This window comes from Ostrinia furnacalis, unplaced genomic scaffold (genome assembly GCF_004193835.3).
Source record: "Ostrinia furnacalis isolate ACB-3 unplaced genomic scaffold, ASM419383v2 OfSCF0802, whole genome shotgun sequence".
In the NCBI taxonomy this organism is placed as follows: domain Eukaryota; kingdom Metazoa; phylum Arthropoda; class Insecta; order Lepidoptera; family Crambidae; genus Ostrinia; species Ostrinia furnacalis.
Genome location: NW_021131041.1, coordinates 390,674 through 409,518, shown reverse-complemented (window position 1 = coordinate 409,518; position 18,845 = coordinate 390,674). Strand labels below are relative to the sequence as shown.

Sequence of the window (18,845 nt, the reverse complement as noted above, 5' to 3'; positions counted from 1 at the left end):
CTCCCTATCCTGTTCTAGATTACCCCCCACCCTCTACCATCTCCTGAGCTAGACTGATCCCCCCTCTAATAGGCTAGACGGCTCCCTCTCCTGGCTAGACTGCCCCCCCCCCTCTTTCTCCTGGGCCAGACTGATCCCCTATCCCAGCTAGATTGCCCTCCTTCTCCTTGGCTAGACTACTCCCCATCCTCCAGACTGTCTAGTCTGAAACCTCCCTTTCTAGACTAGACTAAACCTCACGCGTTTCCTGGCTAAATCGCTGTCTATCCTGGCTAGGCCTCCCCCCCTTTCCCCTGGGGTAAACTAAACCACTCACCGACTATCTCTCTGTTGACCAACGCCACCAATTCCGCGTCACTCGGCGTCAGGATGACGTCAGGCACTTTTCCCTTGAAGCTGTTCGCGCAGAAGCTTAAGGAGCGATGACAGAAGTTGCCCAGATTGTTCAGGAGCTCCGAGTTGTTTCTGTTAACACAAACATACACTTTGACCATACGTCATCATCATTAGACCCCCTAGACAAGTTGCCATATGTTTGTCTCGAAGCGCTGGTAGGGCCCAAAAGATAAGGAGACATGTAAAGTGCCCCATAAGGGCTACCTTCTCTATTTTTATTATTTACATTTTGACGTTCATAAGTGCCACTTGTGGTCTAAACTGAATAAATATTTTTGATTTGATTTGATTTGCAATACGTGACATTTGTAATAGACTATTTGACACCACCAATCAATTGACGTACTTAAGACTGTCAAAACGAGACACTCCCATAGATTTTGTATGGCAATACAAGAAATTGACATCACTATTTTGTCAAGTCAATGAAACTACTTTTCAATCATAATGCAACCAAAAATATCACGTAATTTAAAATTGATTAAGTTTTTAAGACCAGAATGAAGTCTTATTTAAAATAGCTGACCCGGCGAACTCTGTTCCGCCTTAAAGGCAATAAATAAGCCATCGCAATTTTTCCCTATTTGCTCACCGTTTAGACCTACCCTGGACTACGAAACATTTTAAAATTAAAATCAGCCCAATCGGCCCAGCCGTTCTCGAGTTTTAATCAGACTAACGAACAGCAATTCATTTTTATTTATATAGATAGATAGATAAAGTTGTGATTTCGAATTATTGGAAAATGGTGTCAAATACTCAATCACGAAATTCGCCCCGGCGTTTTTACGGAAAGTATTTCTTGGAGAAACATATGCATGTTTTTTTCTCTGATTACAATTTTGTTTCTAGACATAGTTATATTTTGATTTCTAAATTACAAAAACAATTTTTATTAATGGGATCCATTTGGGAACATTAACATACTTAAAAAAGAAAGTAGGTAATTATATTTAATAAACAGTTTGAAATGTCTGTCAGTGTCTCACCTGGTTCCTAGCTCGACCCAGCTGAAGCTGGAGTCTGAGGTCTCAGGCCTGATGCTGGCCAGGTAAAACCGCCACACGTCTGATGGAATACCCGTATCCTGATCACAAATAGAATAACTTATAGACTAAGAGCTACTGAACGCCAGACCTACGTCATTTTATAAAAGCTGAAAGTTTGTCAGCGTATGCTATGCTCCCAATATAGGATATATTAATGTTGGTGAATTTATGAAGTTTGGGTCGTGGTGGCTTTGGGAGCTACCCTAAAAAACTGTCTGGCAGGGAGTTGGAACTGTCAAAACTGTCTGGCTGTTGGGGAAAATACTTCTTTTTTTTTATGCATACCAAGGCAGGTATTTGACCACAATCGCACCTGATGTTAAGTGGGATGCAGTCTAGGATTTCTTCTAATTATTGTCCAGATATTATACATAAAAATCAGATTTAATGGTATAACGTTAGTAGAATTACTGTCTATTGAATATACAGAAAAAGCCACCGTAAAAGTTAGACTTAACTTGTCTGTTGGGAGCATACGCTGACAAACTTTCAGCTTTTATAAAATGACGTAGGTCTGGCGTTCACTAGCTCTTAATCTATTACTTTAGTTTCAAAGTTTAAACTTAATACCAACTGCTGTAGCAGTTATAACTGGCAGCTTAACAGCAGCCGTGAATAAATGAATTTGAATTCAAACTGACTGACCATAACTGCTGTTATAAGAAAATTGTTTTTACCTGTGCATCTGTGCCAAAAACGCCCACCCCTCTTGATTTGGAGAACTTGCCTTCTTCATAATTCAGGTACTCTATAAATAAATTAAAACATGAATTAGAAATTAATTTAAAACAAGATTCAGTCAGTTAAATAAGATTTTTTGCACTCTAAAGTGGTTTTGACTAACGCCCTTGGTCAAAACCACTTTTGACTGGAAAAAATCAGTCAAAAGTGTCAGTCATGATTTTTGCAGTCAAAAGTTGTTTTGACCGATTATGAGTTTTGACTGTAAAATATCCATCACTGGTATAGTTCCAAAATACTGAACTGTCCTATCCATGACATTGACAGTGGGACGCGCCACCGTCAATACCGGATCGCTGGTTCCGATTTTTGCCATGCTGGAAACCATATAGTTGAACGATGGTAGCGCCCCCCTGTCATTGAGTTTGGTGGGACAGTTCAGCGTGGGTCATTTATAACACACACTGATTGAAGAAAGTCTTCTTCTTCTTCTTTTATTATGGCAACGGCTTGGTTTTAAGAACCATGATTTCGCCAATGTCACGTAAACAGTTTTGACAAAGTAACAGGGTTTACAAAAAAAGAAACAAAAATATTTAACGTCAAAGAAAGTCTTCAGAGTATAGTTAAGTGAAATGTCACAAACCTGTCGCGAACAAATGGTTGACCAGCACGTGTCCTTCGTTGATGCCCATCAGTGTCGCTGGGAACATAATCGTGTGGAACGGAACGTTGTCTTTGGCCATGAACTGGTATAGTTTCACCTAAAAACGAACAAAAAATATTAATTTAGTAAAGTCAAAAACATCCGGAAAACGCAGCGTGGGACGTCCACCTACAAGGTGGACCGATGACATCATAAAGGTAGCAGGGAAGCGCTGGACGCAGGTCGCTACCAATCGATCAACATGGAAAGCATTGGGGGAGGCCTATGTTCAGCAGCGGACATTCTGTGGCTGAAATATTGATGATGATGATGAAAGTCAAAAACGTATTTACAAACATTACTATGAGGTTTCACACGAACCAATCACAGAGCTCTATTCAATTCTGTGCGTTCGATTTGCTGCTTCACTTGCAAGCATCGTTTGTGAATACGGGCGTGAATGTCATTTGTGTGTCAGTTTTCAGGATTATTTCAGTTTATACAATAATAATCAATTCCTGAACCAGTCGCCACGTTTCTGAAGCACTATTTCTCATAAACATCCACGATTTCACTTACTTAAATCTGAAAAATCTCAGAGCTCAAATTTTCAGCGTGCCAATGAGTGCTAACGAACTGTCAAATACAAAAACGGTTTATATTGGCATCATGCATCTCTTTCTATCGCACAGTGTTGCTGCTAGTGACATCTCGCTCGCTCAGTCCTTTGTTGCTCTATTCCGCTAGGTATATTAACTTTTTGGAACAAACTCACATCATACTCCTTGTCTGGTTTCCACCATTTCTCGTATTGTCGTGTCGCGTTCTGTGTTATGCTGAGGTAGCCGATCGGCGCGTCGAACCACACGTAGAACACCTGGGAAAAACATATAACATTAACGACAAGCGAAAGGTAGGTCTAATTCTCACCTGAGGCGAATCGTTATTCAAATCTGTCAAAAAAAGATTGTACATAATGTCACCGCGATGCAGGTTCGCGTGTTAAGTTACAGTTACAGCGCCATCTGTTGGTAGCAGGCTAAGCCACTATAACGAATCTGATAGAAAAGCTTACATTTCCACTGGCACCGGCACCTTCCGCTTGAGGTCCTTGATGACAGCTCTAGCTCGCAGCGGCTTATTTACCTACCTATGTTCATTTGATTAATTTCGTTGCGGGTCCAATGACAGTTTAATTTTCCCCGGGACAAACTTGACCTTCACTGGTTAGGTTTTATTGGTGGTCAAGCTGTAGCAGCTGACTACACAGGAGTTGCAGCGGTGGGAACAAGAGGTGGGAATAGTCCCGTGTGTCCCCTACCTTGCTAGTAAACCCTTCAACTGGCACCGGCACGCCCCACTTCAAGTCCCTGGTGACAGCCCTGGCTCGTAGCGGTTCACGCAACCACGCACGGCAAACCGCGCGCGCGGGCGGCGACCACTGGCCTTCACTCACTTTAGCCCAAATCCATAGATCGACCTAACATTCACCCCAACAGAATACTGTCCTGTCACCAAAACGCAGGTTTGGTGTATCAGTAAAATATCAATAAAGATACAACGCCATCTGTTGGTGGCTGGTTGAACTACTAATCCAGTTACTCAGTTTCTTACCACAAGGAACAAATTTTAATCTGCATTAGAAAAGCAGCTTTACAGCGCCATCTCTTGGTGACATGCTGTACTACTACTTAGTCAAGTTACTCAAACTGGAGCATCCTCAAATAATGTTCTTAGTAGAAAGCAGTCATACAGCGCCATCTGTTGGTAACATGCTGTAGAACTTAGTTAATCTCAAACTGGAAGCATCCTCGAAGAATGTTCTAATGAGAAAGCAGCTTTGCAGTGCCATCTCTTGACACCTCACCTGACCGAACTACTTCCTCAAATCAAGGCGGAGCATCCTGCAAGTTTCTTACCTTGCTAGTAAACCGCCACGCCCCATTTGAGATCCCTGGTGACCCTCACAGCGCCATTTCTAGATATCCGGCTGAACTACTTAGCCTTAACAAGTCCTTGAAACTAGAGGATCTTTGGAGAATGTTCTAGAAAGTAAAGGTACCTTGCTAGTAAACCCCTCAACTGGCACCGGCACCCCCCACTTCAAGTCCCTGGTGACAGCCCTGGCTCGTAGTGGTTCACGCAACCACGCACGGCAAACCGCGCGCGCGGGCGGCGACCACTGGCCTTCGGTGGCACTTATCCAAGTACGGAGGGATGGTTCCAGCTGGAAATGTAAGAAAGGTAAGTGTAAAGTACGGCCAACGAGAAGCGATACCAAATGTAAACAAACCCAATGTCATAGTCATTTGGAATAGTAGGGGTAGGTTGCACTGGTCCACCTATCTTTAACGGTAACTATGTAGTCCAGTAGAATTAGCTTTTAAATCGGAAATAATTCCTACAAAAGATTTTATTGTTTTTATGGCTTCATTGGTTGCCCATTAAGACTCTCCTAAGTTTTCGACTTCGACGGAGTTGTGCTTAAGTGGTGGGGGCCCCCGAAAGGGGCGTTTTTTCGGTTTTCCGGTTATACCGCGTAAAGGACTTACCCTATCAAAAATGGTCTTCATGACGGTTGAAGGGCACTTAATCTTGCATTGAATAAGACCAAATTCATATGTTTTGGACAAACCGTTCTCGCGCTAAAGTTCGGCAAAGTAGAAAATATACGTATAATTAATGACCCTCTCCACGTCCAATGGCTTGTTACCCACATGCTTCCAAGCCTTGTAAAGGGTCGCCTTAACCAGTGTAACCCTAACAAGGCTCACGAGTTTGATTCGCTTATCCTTGTTCGTCCCAGCCGTTCCTTAACTGCGGTTGCTGCACCTCTTCCTGGCACTCTCCTGAACGACTCTGTGTTACCTAATGTGGCTGCCCCTCTTCCTTGTACCCTCCTGTACGATTTCATTGCTTAGCCATATGCCTGGTCCAAGGTTCGACGCCACAAAATCAACTTCGTACGAGTGAAAATAGTTTAAATACTATTTCCCGTGCTTGCAACATTTTTCTTTACTGCTTCGCCTCTATTAGTCGTAGAGTGATTGTATATATCCTATAGCCTTCCTCAATGTATGAGCTATTCAACACAAAAATAATGATTTCAATCAAACTAGTAATTCTTAAGATTAGCGCGTTCAAACAAACAAACAAAAAACTCTTCAGCGTTTTAATATGAACTTGTTGTTGTTGATTTTTGGCGTCGAACCTTAGACCAGGCATACGGCTAGGCAACGTAGTCATGCAGGAGGATACAAGGAAGAGGGGCAGCCACAGTAGGTAACACAGAGTCGTTCAGGTGAGTGCCAGGAAGAGGTGCAGCAACCGCAGTTAAGGAACGGCTGGGACGAACAAGGATAGGCGCATCAAGCTCGTAAGCCTTGATAGGGTTACACTGGTTGAGGTGGCCCTTTTCAAGACTTGGAAGCCTGTGGGTAACAAACCATTGGACGTGGAGAGGGTCATTAATTATACGTATATTTTCTACTTTGCCGAACTTTAGCGCGAGAACGGTTTGTCCAAAACATATGAATTTGGTCTTATTCAATGCAGGATTAAGTGCCCTTTAACCGTCATGAAGACCACTTTTCGATAGGGTAAGTCTTTTACGCGGTATAACCGGAAAACCGAAAAAACGCCCCTTTCGGGGGCCCCCACCACTTAAGCACAACTCCGTCGAAGTCGAAAACTTAGGAGAGTCTTAATGGGCAACCAATGAAGCCATTAAAGCAAAAAAATCTTTTGTAGGAATTATTTCCGATTTAATCAATTTTTGTGTTTAATTCTACTGGCCTAATGACGATAACCGGTGCTTTTTGTATGGAATTTGACAGATTTTTGACGTTTGTCAAAGTTAAAGCAAGATGGTGCAACCCAGCCTAAGGGTTTGACTTTGACATATTTTGGCGGGAGAACGAGACATTACGACAAATACACAAGATGGGAAGAGACAGAATAGATTGTCAGTTCGACAGTCGAATCGACCTTTTGTATCGCTGCTAGTTGGCCGTACTTTAGTTGCTAAAGTTGGGGCAGAAAAATTCTCAGGTGGCGACCACGGGCCGGAAAACGTAGCATGGGCAGGCCTCCCATTAGGTGGACCGACGATTTAGTAAAGGTCGCGGGAAGAGCCTGGATGCGGGCAGCGCAGGGCCGGTCGTTATAGAAATCTTTGGAGGAGGCCTTTATCCAGCAGTGGACGTCATTTGGTTGAAACGAACGAAGTACAGTCACGGAATGAAAAGGTTCGTCAGTTTTCAAATTGATTCCTTCAAAGAATCGCGAGCACATATTATTACCTTTTGAAACTATGTTACAGAATAATCTCGAGTTAGAGAAAATAATCTTTAACTTTTCGTCAGTAAAGTTCAAAATTATTCAGATCAAAGTTATTTGACGATTTAACTTGTCAAGAAGATTATTATGATTGATAACCTTCTTGTTGGTTCAACCTGCCATTATCTATTAAATTAAAAAAACTACATTTTGTAACATTGCACTGACGGGATAGAAAAATAAACAAGCAAAACATTCGTTAGCAAACGTCATGTTTATTTAAATGTTAGCAGCAATGTTTCTTGGACTGTTATGTTGGCAGGTTTGACTCTTACAGTACTTTTTTTTTTTTTTTTTAGGTGGTAAAAATGCATTGAGCTGCATACCCGCCGCTGTGGTCAGGCGACGGGTTATGTGGGGCTCTCCCCTCCAGACGGGAGGGGCCTACCCACTAAAAATCCACCAGTGTCCTTCTTTCTGAGCATAGGGGAGTTGCCGGTGTAGCGAACCTTAACCCGAGTTCCACCTATGCTCAGTTAATCCGCTGTGCGGACCCACCTTATTATTACCACAGGACAACTCTAAGCAGGCGCCTATGCGCCTTCCGCCAGTTTATGTACAGCTGTACAATCTTTACAATTTATGTACACAATATATACAGAAATATTCTAAGACTGTACAACTACTCTCTCTGACTCTTACAGTACCTAGTGCAAGCGAAAATCGACACTAAGGTGACGAACCTTTTCATTCCGCGACTGTACATTGCTATGGGACCCTCTTGGGAAGGTGTTTAGTTGTCGCCAGCAATAAGGGTCAAGTTTTTTGAAATAATATCATCATTTCAGCCAAAGAACGTCCACTGCTGAACATAGGCCTCACCCAATGATTTCCAGATAGCTTTTGCCCGCGTAAATATCAATCTGTCACAAAAATACATTATAGCGCGAGTCCTTTGAAAAAACCGGGATTCACACTATCGTATCCCTGGGGCTCAAATTATTAAATTAATCTAAATCGGTTAAGTATTTTAAGCGTGAAAACGTAACAGACAGACAGAAAGACAAAGAAACGCATAATTATAATTTTCAACACTATTAAACGTAATGTCTTTCTTACCTGCCCCAACTCAATAAACAGCTGACTGCTAGGTTTTACCGTAGGTGTGTGGCCGCACACTTTACATCTGCCAACAAAAGTATTATACATGAATTTAAAATACAATTTACACACTCGGTGAGACAGTTTTGATCGAGGTTTTTAGACTTTTGACCTGGATTTGCCAGATTCATATAGGGGTGAGAGAAATTAGTACTAATCAGCGAGTTTTATCGAGGCGAGACAAGTTCTTACCGGGGTGAGACAAGTTCTTACCCGAGTGAGGCAAGTTCTTACTGGAGTGAAGCAAGTTATTTTGGCTGCTGTCAGTGCGGATGGCTCCGCACAGCCGATCTGTATGAACTGCTAGGGAGCGAGCGGTTCCTCCGGACCGCATTACTCTAAAACGCTCCCTAGAAGTTCATACAGATTGGCCGTGCGGAGCGGGTCCGCACCGGACGGTCCGCGTGACACTAAAACCAGCCTTTCGGGGTGAGACAAATTCTTACCGGGGTGAGATGAGTTCGATCGCGTTGATGAATTTCCCACACTTGTCGCATTGATCACCGCGAGCGTTGTCGTATAAACAGCACAGTTCTTACGAGGATGAAGCAAGTTCCTACTAGGGTGAAATAAGTTCTTACCAGGGTGACATAAGTTCTTACTGGGGTGACATAAGTTCTTACCGGGGTGATATGAGTTCGATCGCGTTGATGAGTTTCCCGCACTTGTCGCATTGATCGCCGCGAGCGTTGTCGTATAAACAGCACAGTTCTTACCTGAGCGGAATAAGTTCTTACGGGGGTGAAGCAAGTTAAAACCTGGTTGAAATAAGTTCTTACCAGGGTGACATAAGTTCTTACCGGGGTGATATGAGTTCGATCGCGTTGATGAGTTTCCCGCACTTGTCGCATTGATCGCCGCGAGCGTTGTCGTATAAACAGTTCTTACGGGGGTGAAGCAAGTTAAAACCTGGTTGAAATAAGTTCTTACCGGTGTGACATAAGTTCTTACCAGGGTGACATAAGTTCTTACCAGGGTGACATAAGTTCTTACCGTGGTGAGATGAGTTCGATCGCGTTAATAAGTTTCCCACACTTGTCGCATTGATCGCCGCGAGCGTTGTCGTATAAACAGCCGGGGTGCGGACACGTGCCTTCTACGAATCTGTGAGAATTCATAAAATATCGTTTACTAATGGCAGGCCTCCTACTAGGTGGACCGACGATCTGGTGAAGGTCGCGGGAAGAGCCTGGATGCGGGCAGCGCAGGACCGTTAATTGTGGAAAACCTTGGGGGAGGCCTTTGTTCAGCAGTGGACGTCATTTGGCTGAAAACGAACGAACGTTTACTAATTCTTGCAACTCACGAAGGCGAGTGAGCTTTACTTGTATGTGTACGTGTACATGCACATAATGATGTGTAATGTCTGTCAAAACTTTCAAAAACGAGCAAAGAACAGTAGCGAGCCACCACACATGCAAAGCTCACTCGCCTTCGTGAATTGCAACAAATATACTGATTTTTACAGAGGTATTTGTCAAGTACTTTTATTGTTTCGTTTCCGTTTAGACGGTATGTTAACAGGGCGCAATACATTATAGTTCGATTTATGTGCTAATTTATACTTTATTAATATTTAATTTCAAAGTCAGCATCCAAAAATAGAAATTAAACTCATTATATGCCCGTTAAAGGGTTAACGGGACTATTCCCTCCCACCTCTCGTTCCCACCGCTGCAACTCCTGTGTAGCGGCGGATCTACAGCTTGACCGCTAAGAAAAACCCAACCAATGAAGGTCAAGTGTGTCCCGGGGGAAAGTTAAACTGTCATTGGACCCGCAACGAAATTAATCAGAAGAACATAGGAGGAGTTCGAAGTTAGGGTTAAGGGGATAATTGTTTAGTTAAAACATATTTTGTAGCGTATGTAGTGTATAGAATATACCTGTCAGCCAGGAATCGGTCGCATTTCTCGCAAAGCAACTGCTCGACGGATTGCGAGCTGACGAATCCATTGTCTTTCAGCTTCAAAAACATCTTTTGTGAGATTCTGTGGATAAGCAAATTATTTTGTTAATGTAGAATTAAAAAGTTTCATAATGTCTTTACAGTAAGGTTCAAAATCGATTGCATGTTAGTTTTATGGTCAGATTTGATGAGTGCTACTGACAACGCCACTCTTGTGGCGGAGTTTTGGGCTGACACTGTGTAGGTTTGTTGTCGACACGAAAAGAAGAAGATGGTCAGATTGACTAGTCTTTTCTGTATATTTATTTTTTGCAGTTAAATATGGTTTTGATCGAGGGCATTAGTCAAAACCATTTTTAACTGCAAAAAATCTGTCAATCTGACCATAAAACTAAAACTCAATCGATTTTGAACCTTACTTCTGACAGGAAAAATCAATCACAAGTAGACATGGGCGATTAGTCGGCCGACTAATCGGCAATTTCAATAATCAGTCGGCTAGTCGGTTAGTCGGCAAAGACCATAGTCGGCCCATCACTAATCAATAAGTGATATTGACCGATTAGAGTAGGCGCACACTGTTGATTTTTAGTTGGCCGATAGTTGTGCCCGATTTTAAATTGTATGAAGAATCGGCCAAATCGAATCGGCGTAGTGTGCGCACTCCCATACATGCCCATACTGATCAACTGCCCGACTAAACTATCGGCCGACGAAAAATCAACGGTGTGCGCCTACTCTTAATGTATGACGGATTGTACAGCGCCCCTAGCGGGAAACATTCAAAAACTAAAATTTTAGTTGTGTTAAGCTTGGAACAATTAATTAATAAACTCCGATTTGGCCAAAAGTAGGCTATTTCCAGTGAAAAAAAATCCTCCCCTCCCATGTACTCCCCTAGACTGTAAGGGCCTTGCCATACTAGTGGATTGCATATGAAACTTGCAATCCGCCAGTGTGGCAAGGACCGAACATAAAATATACACTCACTCAGTCTGCTCCTTAGTGCTGGTCCGGCCGAAGTAGTCGAAGCCGACGTTGAACCAGCGGTACACCGCGTTGTGGATCTCGAAGTACTTGTCGCAGATCTGCTGCGGAGTCAGCCCTTCCTCTATCGCCTGGAACAGTACCGGATTAACCCATAAGCATAAAGGACAATGACCAAAAATGTTTGGAGTGTGGTCCAAATGTCCACCACTAACAAGACCTATGTAGTAAAATAGTCTATTAAATACTGAATTACTGATTCATTATAACCAAACCGCAATCAAAAATATGCTGTCAGTAAAAAGTTATGACTGAATGAAAAGTCATGTTTTTTACCTTTTCATCTGAAAAATGTTCTCGATATCAGTCTATCCATCGCACATTTTGGACTAATCTATGTGTTACGGTAAATGTGATAAATTGAAAATTATGAATAATCGCCGGTTATTATGAATAATTACCGACAATTGAGGTAAAAGTAATAAATGAATTACATTTATCAGTGATTATTTAATAATGTAACCTTAGTACTATGAAATATCATAAAATAACAATGGCTCATGTGTAGTGCTTGTGTACAGCCACACATTTTGAATGTTTTGATATCATATATTAATATAATTTGGCATAATGAGTTTGGACTGTTTCTTGCGTAACATTACTTTGCCCTTAAAGCCCATAACATATTGTTTTGATTTAACTTGAAAAATAGGTTAAGGTGCGGCGGAGGTGGCCCTTGGGCCACCCCTAAGCCGCCTATTTAGTTTTATACACACATAAATGATCTCATATTAATCACATTTACCAAATCATGCGGTAATTATTCATAATAACCGGCGATTATTCATAATTTTCACATTTATCACTTTGACCGTAACATATGCATGTTATGTCATGTTGCTTAGTGTGCCTTAGGTTCTCGCTAAAAGAAAAAAAAAGCTCAGAAGAAAGACAACAATATTGGAATACTTTGAATATGCGAAAGGGGTAAAAACAGTCTTTTTTCCAACTGGTACTGGGTTATAGATAAATTATTATATTATACTAGCTGTGCCTACGACTTTGTACGCGTGAAAATAGTTTGAATAATATTTCCCATTTTTACAACATTTGTCTTTACTGCTCTGCTTCTATTGGTTGTATTGGGTGATGTTAAATAACCTAAAACCATCCTCGATAAATGGGCTATCCATGACAAAAATATTTTTTCAAATAGGACCAGTAGTTCCTGAGATTAGCGCGTAAACTACTACAATTTTTCAAACTGTCGTAACTTTTTACTGACAGCTTATTTTTTTTTCGTCCCATACTAAAAGTTATTCTCTATTTAATGGACTATAAGCCAATATAGGTCTCATTGGTGGTGGATATATTTTGGACCACTTTTGGTCATTGTCCTTTATAAAGGACTAGCGGCCGTCCGCGACTTCGTACGCCTGGATCCCGTTTTACCCCCTTAGGGGTGGAGTTTCGTAAAATCCTTTCTTAGCGGATGCCTACGTCATAACATCTACCTGCATGCCAAACTTCAGCCCGATCCGTCCAGTGGTTTGGACTGTGCGTTGATAGATCACTGTGTCAGTCAGTCACCTTTGAGTTATACATATTTATAGAGAAGCTATCGTAAGCAAGTTTCTTGCTCTACTCCATTTTGGGGAGAATTAAAACTAAAGTTCGCTGCAGCGTCAAAACATTAGTTCTGTCGTCTAACCAAACTATTAAAAGATGGAGCTCTTGATCGCTTACAGAGTATAGTTTACACGCGATTAAAACGTCAAAGTAAGGTGTACGGATTGCAGTACAGTTCAGTTGAAAAAAGCGAGTATTCGGATCGCTAAAATTTATCTAGTGTATAGTATAAAAAGCATGTCAATTGATAATGTGTTAACCATCATATTATTATTACCTTAGTTTCAGTAGCCGTACCGTATTCGTCCGTTCCACAAATATACAGGGTGTTGTAGTCACATAATCGACAATATCTGGAAAATAAAATTATTTTTAAGTAATTAACACTCCTTAGTGGTTAAACACATTGAAACTTCATGCCCACGCGTGGGCTTTGTTACTATGTGCGTACTGACCTAGCAAATATGTCTGCAGAGAGCACACAGCCAATAATGTTGCCTAAATGCGGAACGTTATTTACGTATGGCAACGCGGAGGTGATGAGGATGTTCTTGCGTCCTTTTACTGGCAATCTGAAACAAATACACGAAATTTGATTTACACGTGGATATAATTTTATTTATTTGTATAAGAAGGACCAGGGTTTACCCACGAATTACATAGGAATTTGGATTTTAGCCAGACCTAAAATTTAAAGAAACTGTGAGAAATAGCAGTGCCTTGCGCTTCCATTGTCTCGTCTTGGCATATCACTACAATGCCCCCAAGTACTTTTTTGAGCTGTCAAAACGAGATTTTCGAGAGAGAACGAGACAAAAATTTGTATAGCAAGGTCCTTAACTCAATTGAAAATTTACTGATTTCAAAATTTAATTTCACAAACGATTTAGATTTTGGGGTATATAATGAAATCTTTAAAAAATTGTGACTTAGCATCATAAAGGTCATAGCAGACTTATCACCTCGGAAAGGGATCAACACCGTATCGCCTTTCGCGCGCCGTCAACCGTGAGGCGAGGCGTTTACGTTACGGTGCGGATAAGTGTGCGTTGCAGTATGGACTTCCATACATAGAACACTGACCGCCTCGAGTTGATAGGGTTACGAAACTTTCCGGGTTGAAAAGTGTGCTACGTCCAATCATTTCATGTAAAAAAAGTGTTCATTTTTACGCAGTTCGGTTTTTTGTTTATTCAATAGTAATTTTATTTTAATCTTTTTAGTTAAATCACTTAAAAGCCCTTTATTTTGATACCCCAATCAATAAGGTTTGAGAAAAAAATATATTTTTTAAAGACATTATGGCGCCTACAATCCTCCATTTTGATTCTTTTTTTTCAATTTTAATATAGCCAGTGTCACTCTCACGATTAGGACGAATCTAACGACACCTCTCACGCTAAAATCGGTCAAGCCGTTTAGGCTGCAGGCCGTACCAAAGAAATATACATACATACATACACTCGAAAAACATAACCCTCCTTCTGACGCAGTCGGGTAAAAAGCAAATAAATATTTCTGATTGTCAACTTACACGACTTTTTCTTCCTTGAGTGCTGGCTGCAGATTCTTGTGTCCATTCAGCCAGTTCTCTTTGGCCGCTTCGATCTCATCCGCCGTTGGGCCTGTCTCTACTTCTTCTGGTGACCTGGAGATAACCAGAAATGTACTGTATAAATACACGGTAATCTTACATAAACTTCATATGTTTCTAACGCAAACTTTTAAATTTCAAAACTAATTGTGTTGTTATGTGTTATTTTAGAAATGTTATGCTTTAGAATGCACGATTTCTGTGGAAGTGGTCATATTCTACTCTGACATAACCACATGGCATATAAACTATGTGAATGAGACAATTAAACAAAAAACAGGTACTCGGGATAGTGGGGTGACCTGGAAGTAGCTTGACTGTAACTTATTTAAAATCCCAAGATGTAACTTGAAATTAACATAAAATAAAAACTAGAAAGACAATAATCAGGAGTGGCAAATCTCTAGTACTCAAGGTATAAAAGTTGTAAGTAATCACTAAAAAATACTATAATTTTGGAATTCCTTTTTTTTTCAGACTAAAACGGTCCCCTTGACCTTTAATTGCCCATGGCCCCTACAGGCGGGACTATTTCCTACCACTACAGCTTAAGAACCCATCCAATGAAGGCAAGCTTGTCCCGGGGGACAGTTAAACTGTCATTGGACCCGCAACGAAATTAATCAGAAGAACATAGAAGGAGTACCTACCAAGTAGGTTAAAGACGGCCGTGGTTCTAGTCACTTACCCCACAGGAGACAACAGGCTGGCCAGTTGCGGCGCCCCCAACGCTGATGATGCGCCGAAAGGCCCGTTGGGAGAACCATTCCATTGTTTTAACGCTTCCTGTAATAACAAAATATAGGTAACTTAGCGGCCGCCCGCAAATTCGTACGCGTGGATCTCGTTTTACCCCCTTAGGGGTTGAATTTTTCAAAATTCTGTCTTAGTGAGATTTCGTGATGATTGAGTTAGTCAATCAGTGACTTTTCGCTTTTATAGCTAGATTATTGTAATAGTCCATAAACAGTCTGTTCTAAAAGGATCGTGTTAAAAAGAAATGATGTGATGAAAAGATTAAGACGTAAGATAGACGAAAAAAGACTCATCAAGAAATCAAGTTATTTGGTCTCCCCTGCAGGAGAATAACTCTAATTCTAATTTATCAGAGGCAAATGAATGATTTGTTACAACAACCTTACTAACATAGTCTCAAACATTAAATTGTTAATAAACCAAAATATCGACTGCATTTTCTGGTAAAAACATATTTTTTATTTTATTTTATTTGGCCTACATGCCCCACGCTTGATTTGGTGATATCAGAATCAGAAATTTTATTTTACTAAAACATGGTATATGTATAGTGTATAGTAGGTATATGTAGATGTTACAGATTTTAGTAGTGCATATGTTTCGCCATTAAAAATTTGATTTGGAGATAGGTTATATTTTGTCTCTTTTATTCCTTCATCTGAGAGTAAGTACGACCTACCTGTATCGCCTTCGCCGCCGCCAATTCTTCCGCCCACCGCGCTATGTGCTTAAACTCCGCTGTGTACTGCTTCAGTTCGGTGTTGTAGCACAGAGGGTATAAAGTGCTCCATATTGAGATGTCCGCTGCTGATAGCTTGTTCTGGAACAATGATCTTTATTGTTAGTATGCTTAAGGCGTATATTGCGCTGCATCGTATGGCTGAAATGATCTAGGAGTTGAAAATATTCAAAAATCGGTCTTGAATAGCGTATCAGACTCAAATTCGTGCCTGGTAATGGAAAATGTCAAGATTTTTTAGATTTTTCATAAGTCAAAACAAAAGATCTTATTGAAATTAAGTGTAATTTACAGGACTATGTTGCCACCATAAATCTAGTCTTATTCATTTAGAGAAAGTATGCTTCCAGTAGTAGAAAGTGCAGTGTAGGAGGTCCATATAAGGCGGACCGACGACTTCATAAAGGTAGCAGGAAGGCGCTGGATACAGGCCGCTGCCAACCGGTCAGTATGGAAATCATTGGGGGAGGCCTATGTTCAGCAGTGGACGTTCTATGACTGAAATGATGATGTTGATGAATGATGAAAAAATCTAACTGCCTAAGGCGGGAATCGGACCCATGACCTTTCGCTTGCCGGGCGACAGTCGAGCCCGATTCTAATTTGTACGAAGAATCGGCTAATACCAAATCGATGTAATGTGCGCACTTTCATACACGTCCATAATGTTTAACAGCCCGACCCAACTAGGTCTAGGCTTATTGTTGCAAATCTACTCACCCCTAATATAAACTTGTTAGTCCCCAACAGTGAGTCCACGACGGTTAGGTTTGCTTGAAGTGCTTGCTTCACGTCGGAGGGAGGGACTTTTGATGAGAGGACTGCTGCCACTGAGGGCTGCAGACGCGTCGCTTCCCACTCTTGCATCTGTTGGCTGAAGATACAGAAAGGTAAATTAGAATAAGAAAGGTAAAGCCTGATCGCTCGCACACTCACTGCGGGCGCGCGTCGCACAGTCGCGACAGCAATATAATTACGCGCGAGCGATAAGGATGGGTAGCTTGGGGTCATTGGACGGGATTCTACGTGCTCACGGACCAGGCTTTAGTCATCATCATCATTCATTCCAGGTGAAGTTCCACAAAAATCACATCCGCTGGGAGTCGAACCCGCGGTCTCTGGGGCTGGGACAAGAGGCTTTCTTACACAATTGTCATAGACTGACTGATGAAAGAAAGTTGTTATGGCGGTTTTCCACGCAGCGTGGACGAGACGTGATATGCCATGGGCAGCTGCTGCCACTGGGAATCATTAAGCCCCTAAGGTACATACTTACCTTATGATTCATACTTAAGTATCTAAAAGTGGGGCATCCTGCTTAAAATCGGATTAGACCCCCGCCCCCTGCATCAAGACTGCCCCCTTTAGGTCTCGTACCTAATGATTTGTTTTAAGTATCTAAGAGTAGGGGATCCTGCCAAAAAAGGACCCCTCCATCTCAGACTGCGATCTCTGGGTCCTGTACACCCATTTGCGGAGCTGAATGAGCGCAGCGGAGCAAAATGAAGCGGAGCGAAGACATGAGGGGATTTATTCTCGTCTGAGGCTTGTTTAAAACTGATCCCCTTAGATCCTGTACGTCCGTTTGCGGAGCAGAGCGGAGCGATATGGAGCGGATTAAAGCGGAGCGGAGAAGTGGGGAGAGGAGATGTGCAGTGACTTCTACATGTTTGAGACCATTTGCTTTCAGTTCACAAAGATTTCTTAAAATATGTCAATAGCTTTTAAAGACTCACCACTGTCCGTTCTCCGAGAGATCCAGCACGGGAAACAGGAACTGGCTGGCCGCATTACTGGAGAAGAACGTGAGCTGATCGTCCACTTCTAACAGCGGCAGCTGGCGCGGGCCTGCGAATACATCGTCTGCAATCACAGACGGAACGTCAGTGCCTTATCCCAGGTTAAACAAGCGGATGGGGTTAGTAAGTGTCACATGTATACCTACCTCTATTTTGTAGAACCACTATAATTGTAATGTGACATGCAATAAACGATTCGAATTTGATTAAGCGGTGCTGAATAAAATTTTATAGATGATATTGGACGACAAATGCATATGTTTATCATGTCATGCAATCAATAAATTGTCTCTGCTTCAGGACAGTCAAGCACAAATCTATAATATAAAAATGAATCGCAAAAGTTGGTAAGCACATAACTCAACAATGTCTGGACCAATTTTTACCAATTCTTATTTTAAATGTTCGTTGAAGTCCAAAGATGTTTTTACGGCGAGAAAAGTTCCAATAATTTCCGGGAAAACGGTAAAAAAACCTCGAAACTTCATCCCTAAGGGGGTAAAACGGGGACCACGCGTACGAAGACGCGAGCGGCCACTAGTAAGAAATAAAAACCTTCATTACCAAAATTACAACATATTACAGCTTTCTAATAGCCCCCAAACTAGCTAATCCTGTATCTTATTGTGTAAATAGCTTTAGAAATCATAAGTCATACTTGATGTACATCATTGTGACATTTATAGGACAGAAAATCTTGTTTCCTTCAATAACAAGTCAGTTATTTGTAATTAGCTGCCTAGACTAGATGCATTTAGATGCACAGTATTTTTCCTTGTACAGTGAACATCAGGACATGCATTTTAGTTGCATAATAGTGCCTATGTAGCAGACATTAGATACTACATTGTTTGACTTGATGTGCCATCATCTGTAATTATTATTGACTAGCTTTTGCCCGCGGCTTCACCCGTGTGAAATTTTGTGTCACAGATCAACATAAATTATAGCCTATATGTTAATCTGGGTTTCAAACAATAATACTGTAAAGTTCCAAAAAATCCGTTCAGTAGTTTTTGCGTGAAAGAATAACAAACATCCAAACTTTTGCATTTATAATATTAGTAGGATGGTTTCCCTCACAGACTTAGGCATGATACATTAGTACAAAGTATATGTTATGATCATACAGAGAGCATTAATCCTTATCCTTATACATATGGCAGTAAATATAAAAGAATTTGTATGAGGCATAGGGAAATCTACTATTGAGAAACAAGT

General features: G+C 41.3%; 1 protein-coding gene across 6 annotated transcripts in view; it reads right to left on the bottom strand.

Annotated features, from left to right (window-relative positions):
* MetRS (methionyl-tRNA synthetase 1) overlaps positions 1–18,845 on the bottom strand; it is a 28,390-nt gene that overhangs the window by 8,831 nt on the left and 714 nt on the right. For 2 of the 6 annotated variants that reach the window (XM_028300879.1, XM_028300884.1), the window contains exons 2-19: positions 17,562–17,688; positions 16,546–16,699; positions 15,766–15,906; positions 15,019–15,116; positions 14,271–14,384; positions 13,192–13,308; positions 13,014–13,089; positions 11,111–11,238; positions 10,098–10,202; positions 9,205–9,315; positions 8,170–8,236; positions 4,960–4,999; positions 4,094–4,218; positions 3,548–3,649; positions 2,773–2,890; positions 2,123–2,193; positions 1,386–1,483; positions 390–465 (exon numbers count right to left, since the gene is read on the bottom strand). In XM_028300879.1, coding sequence (XP_028156680.1) covers positions 390–465; positions 1,386–1,483; positions 2,123–2,193; positions 2,773–2,890; positions 3,548–3,649; positions 4,094–4,218; positions 4,960–4,999; positions 8,170–8,236; positions 9,205–9,315; positions 10,098–10,202; positions 11,111–11,238; positions 13,014–13,089; positions 13,192–13,308; positions 14,271–14,384; positions 15,019–15,116; positions 15,766–15,906; positions 16,546–16,699; positions 17,562–17,688 — 1,868 coding nt within the window. Of the gene's footprint in view, positions 1–316; positions 466–1,385; positions 1,484–2,122; positions 2,194–2,772; positions 2,891–3,547; positions 3,650–4,093; positions 4,219–4,834; positions 5,000–8,169; positions 8,237–9,011; positions 9,054–9,204; positions 9,316–10,097; positions 10,203–11,110; positions 11,239–13,013; positions 13,090–13,191; positions 13,309–14,270; positions 14,385–15,018; positions 15,117–15,765; positions 15,907–16,545; positions 16,700–17,561; positions 17,689–18,845 lie in introns of all 6 variants that reach the window. The other 4 variants (XM_028300883.1, XM_028300880.1, XM_028300882.1 and 1 more) reach the window with 4 other exon arrangements.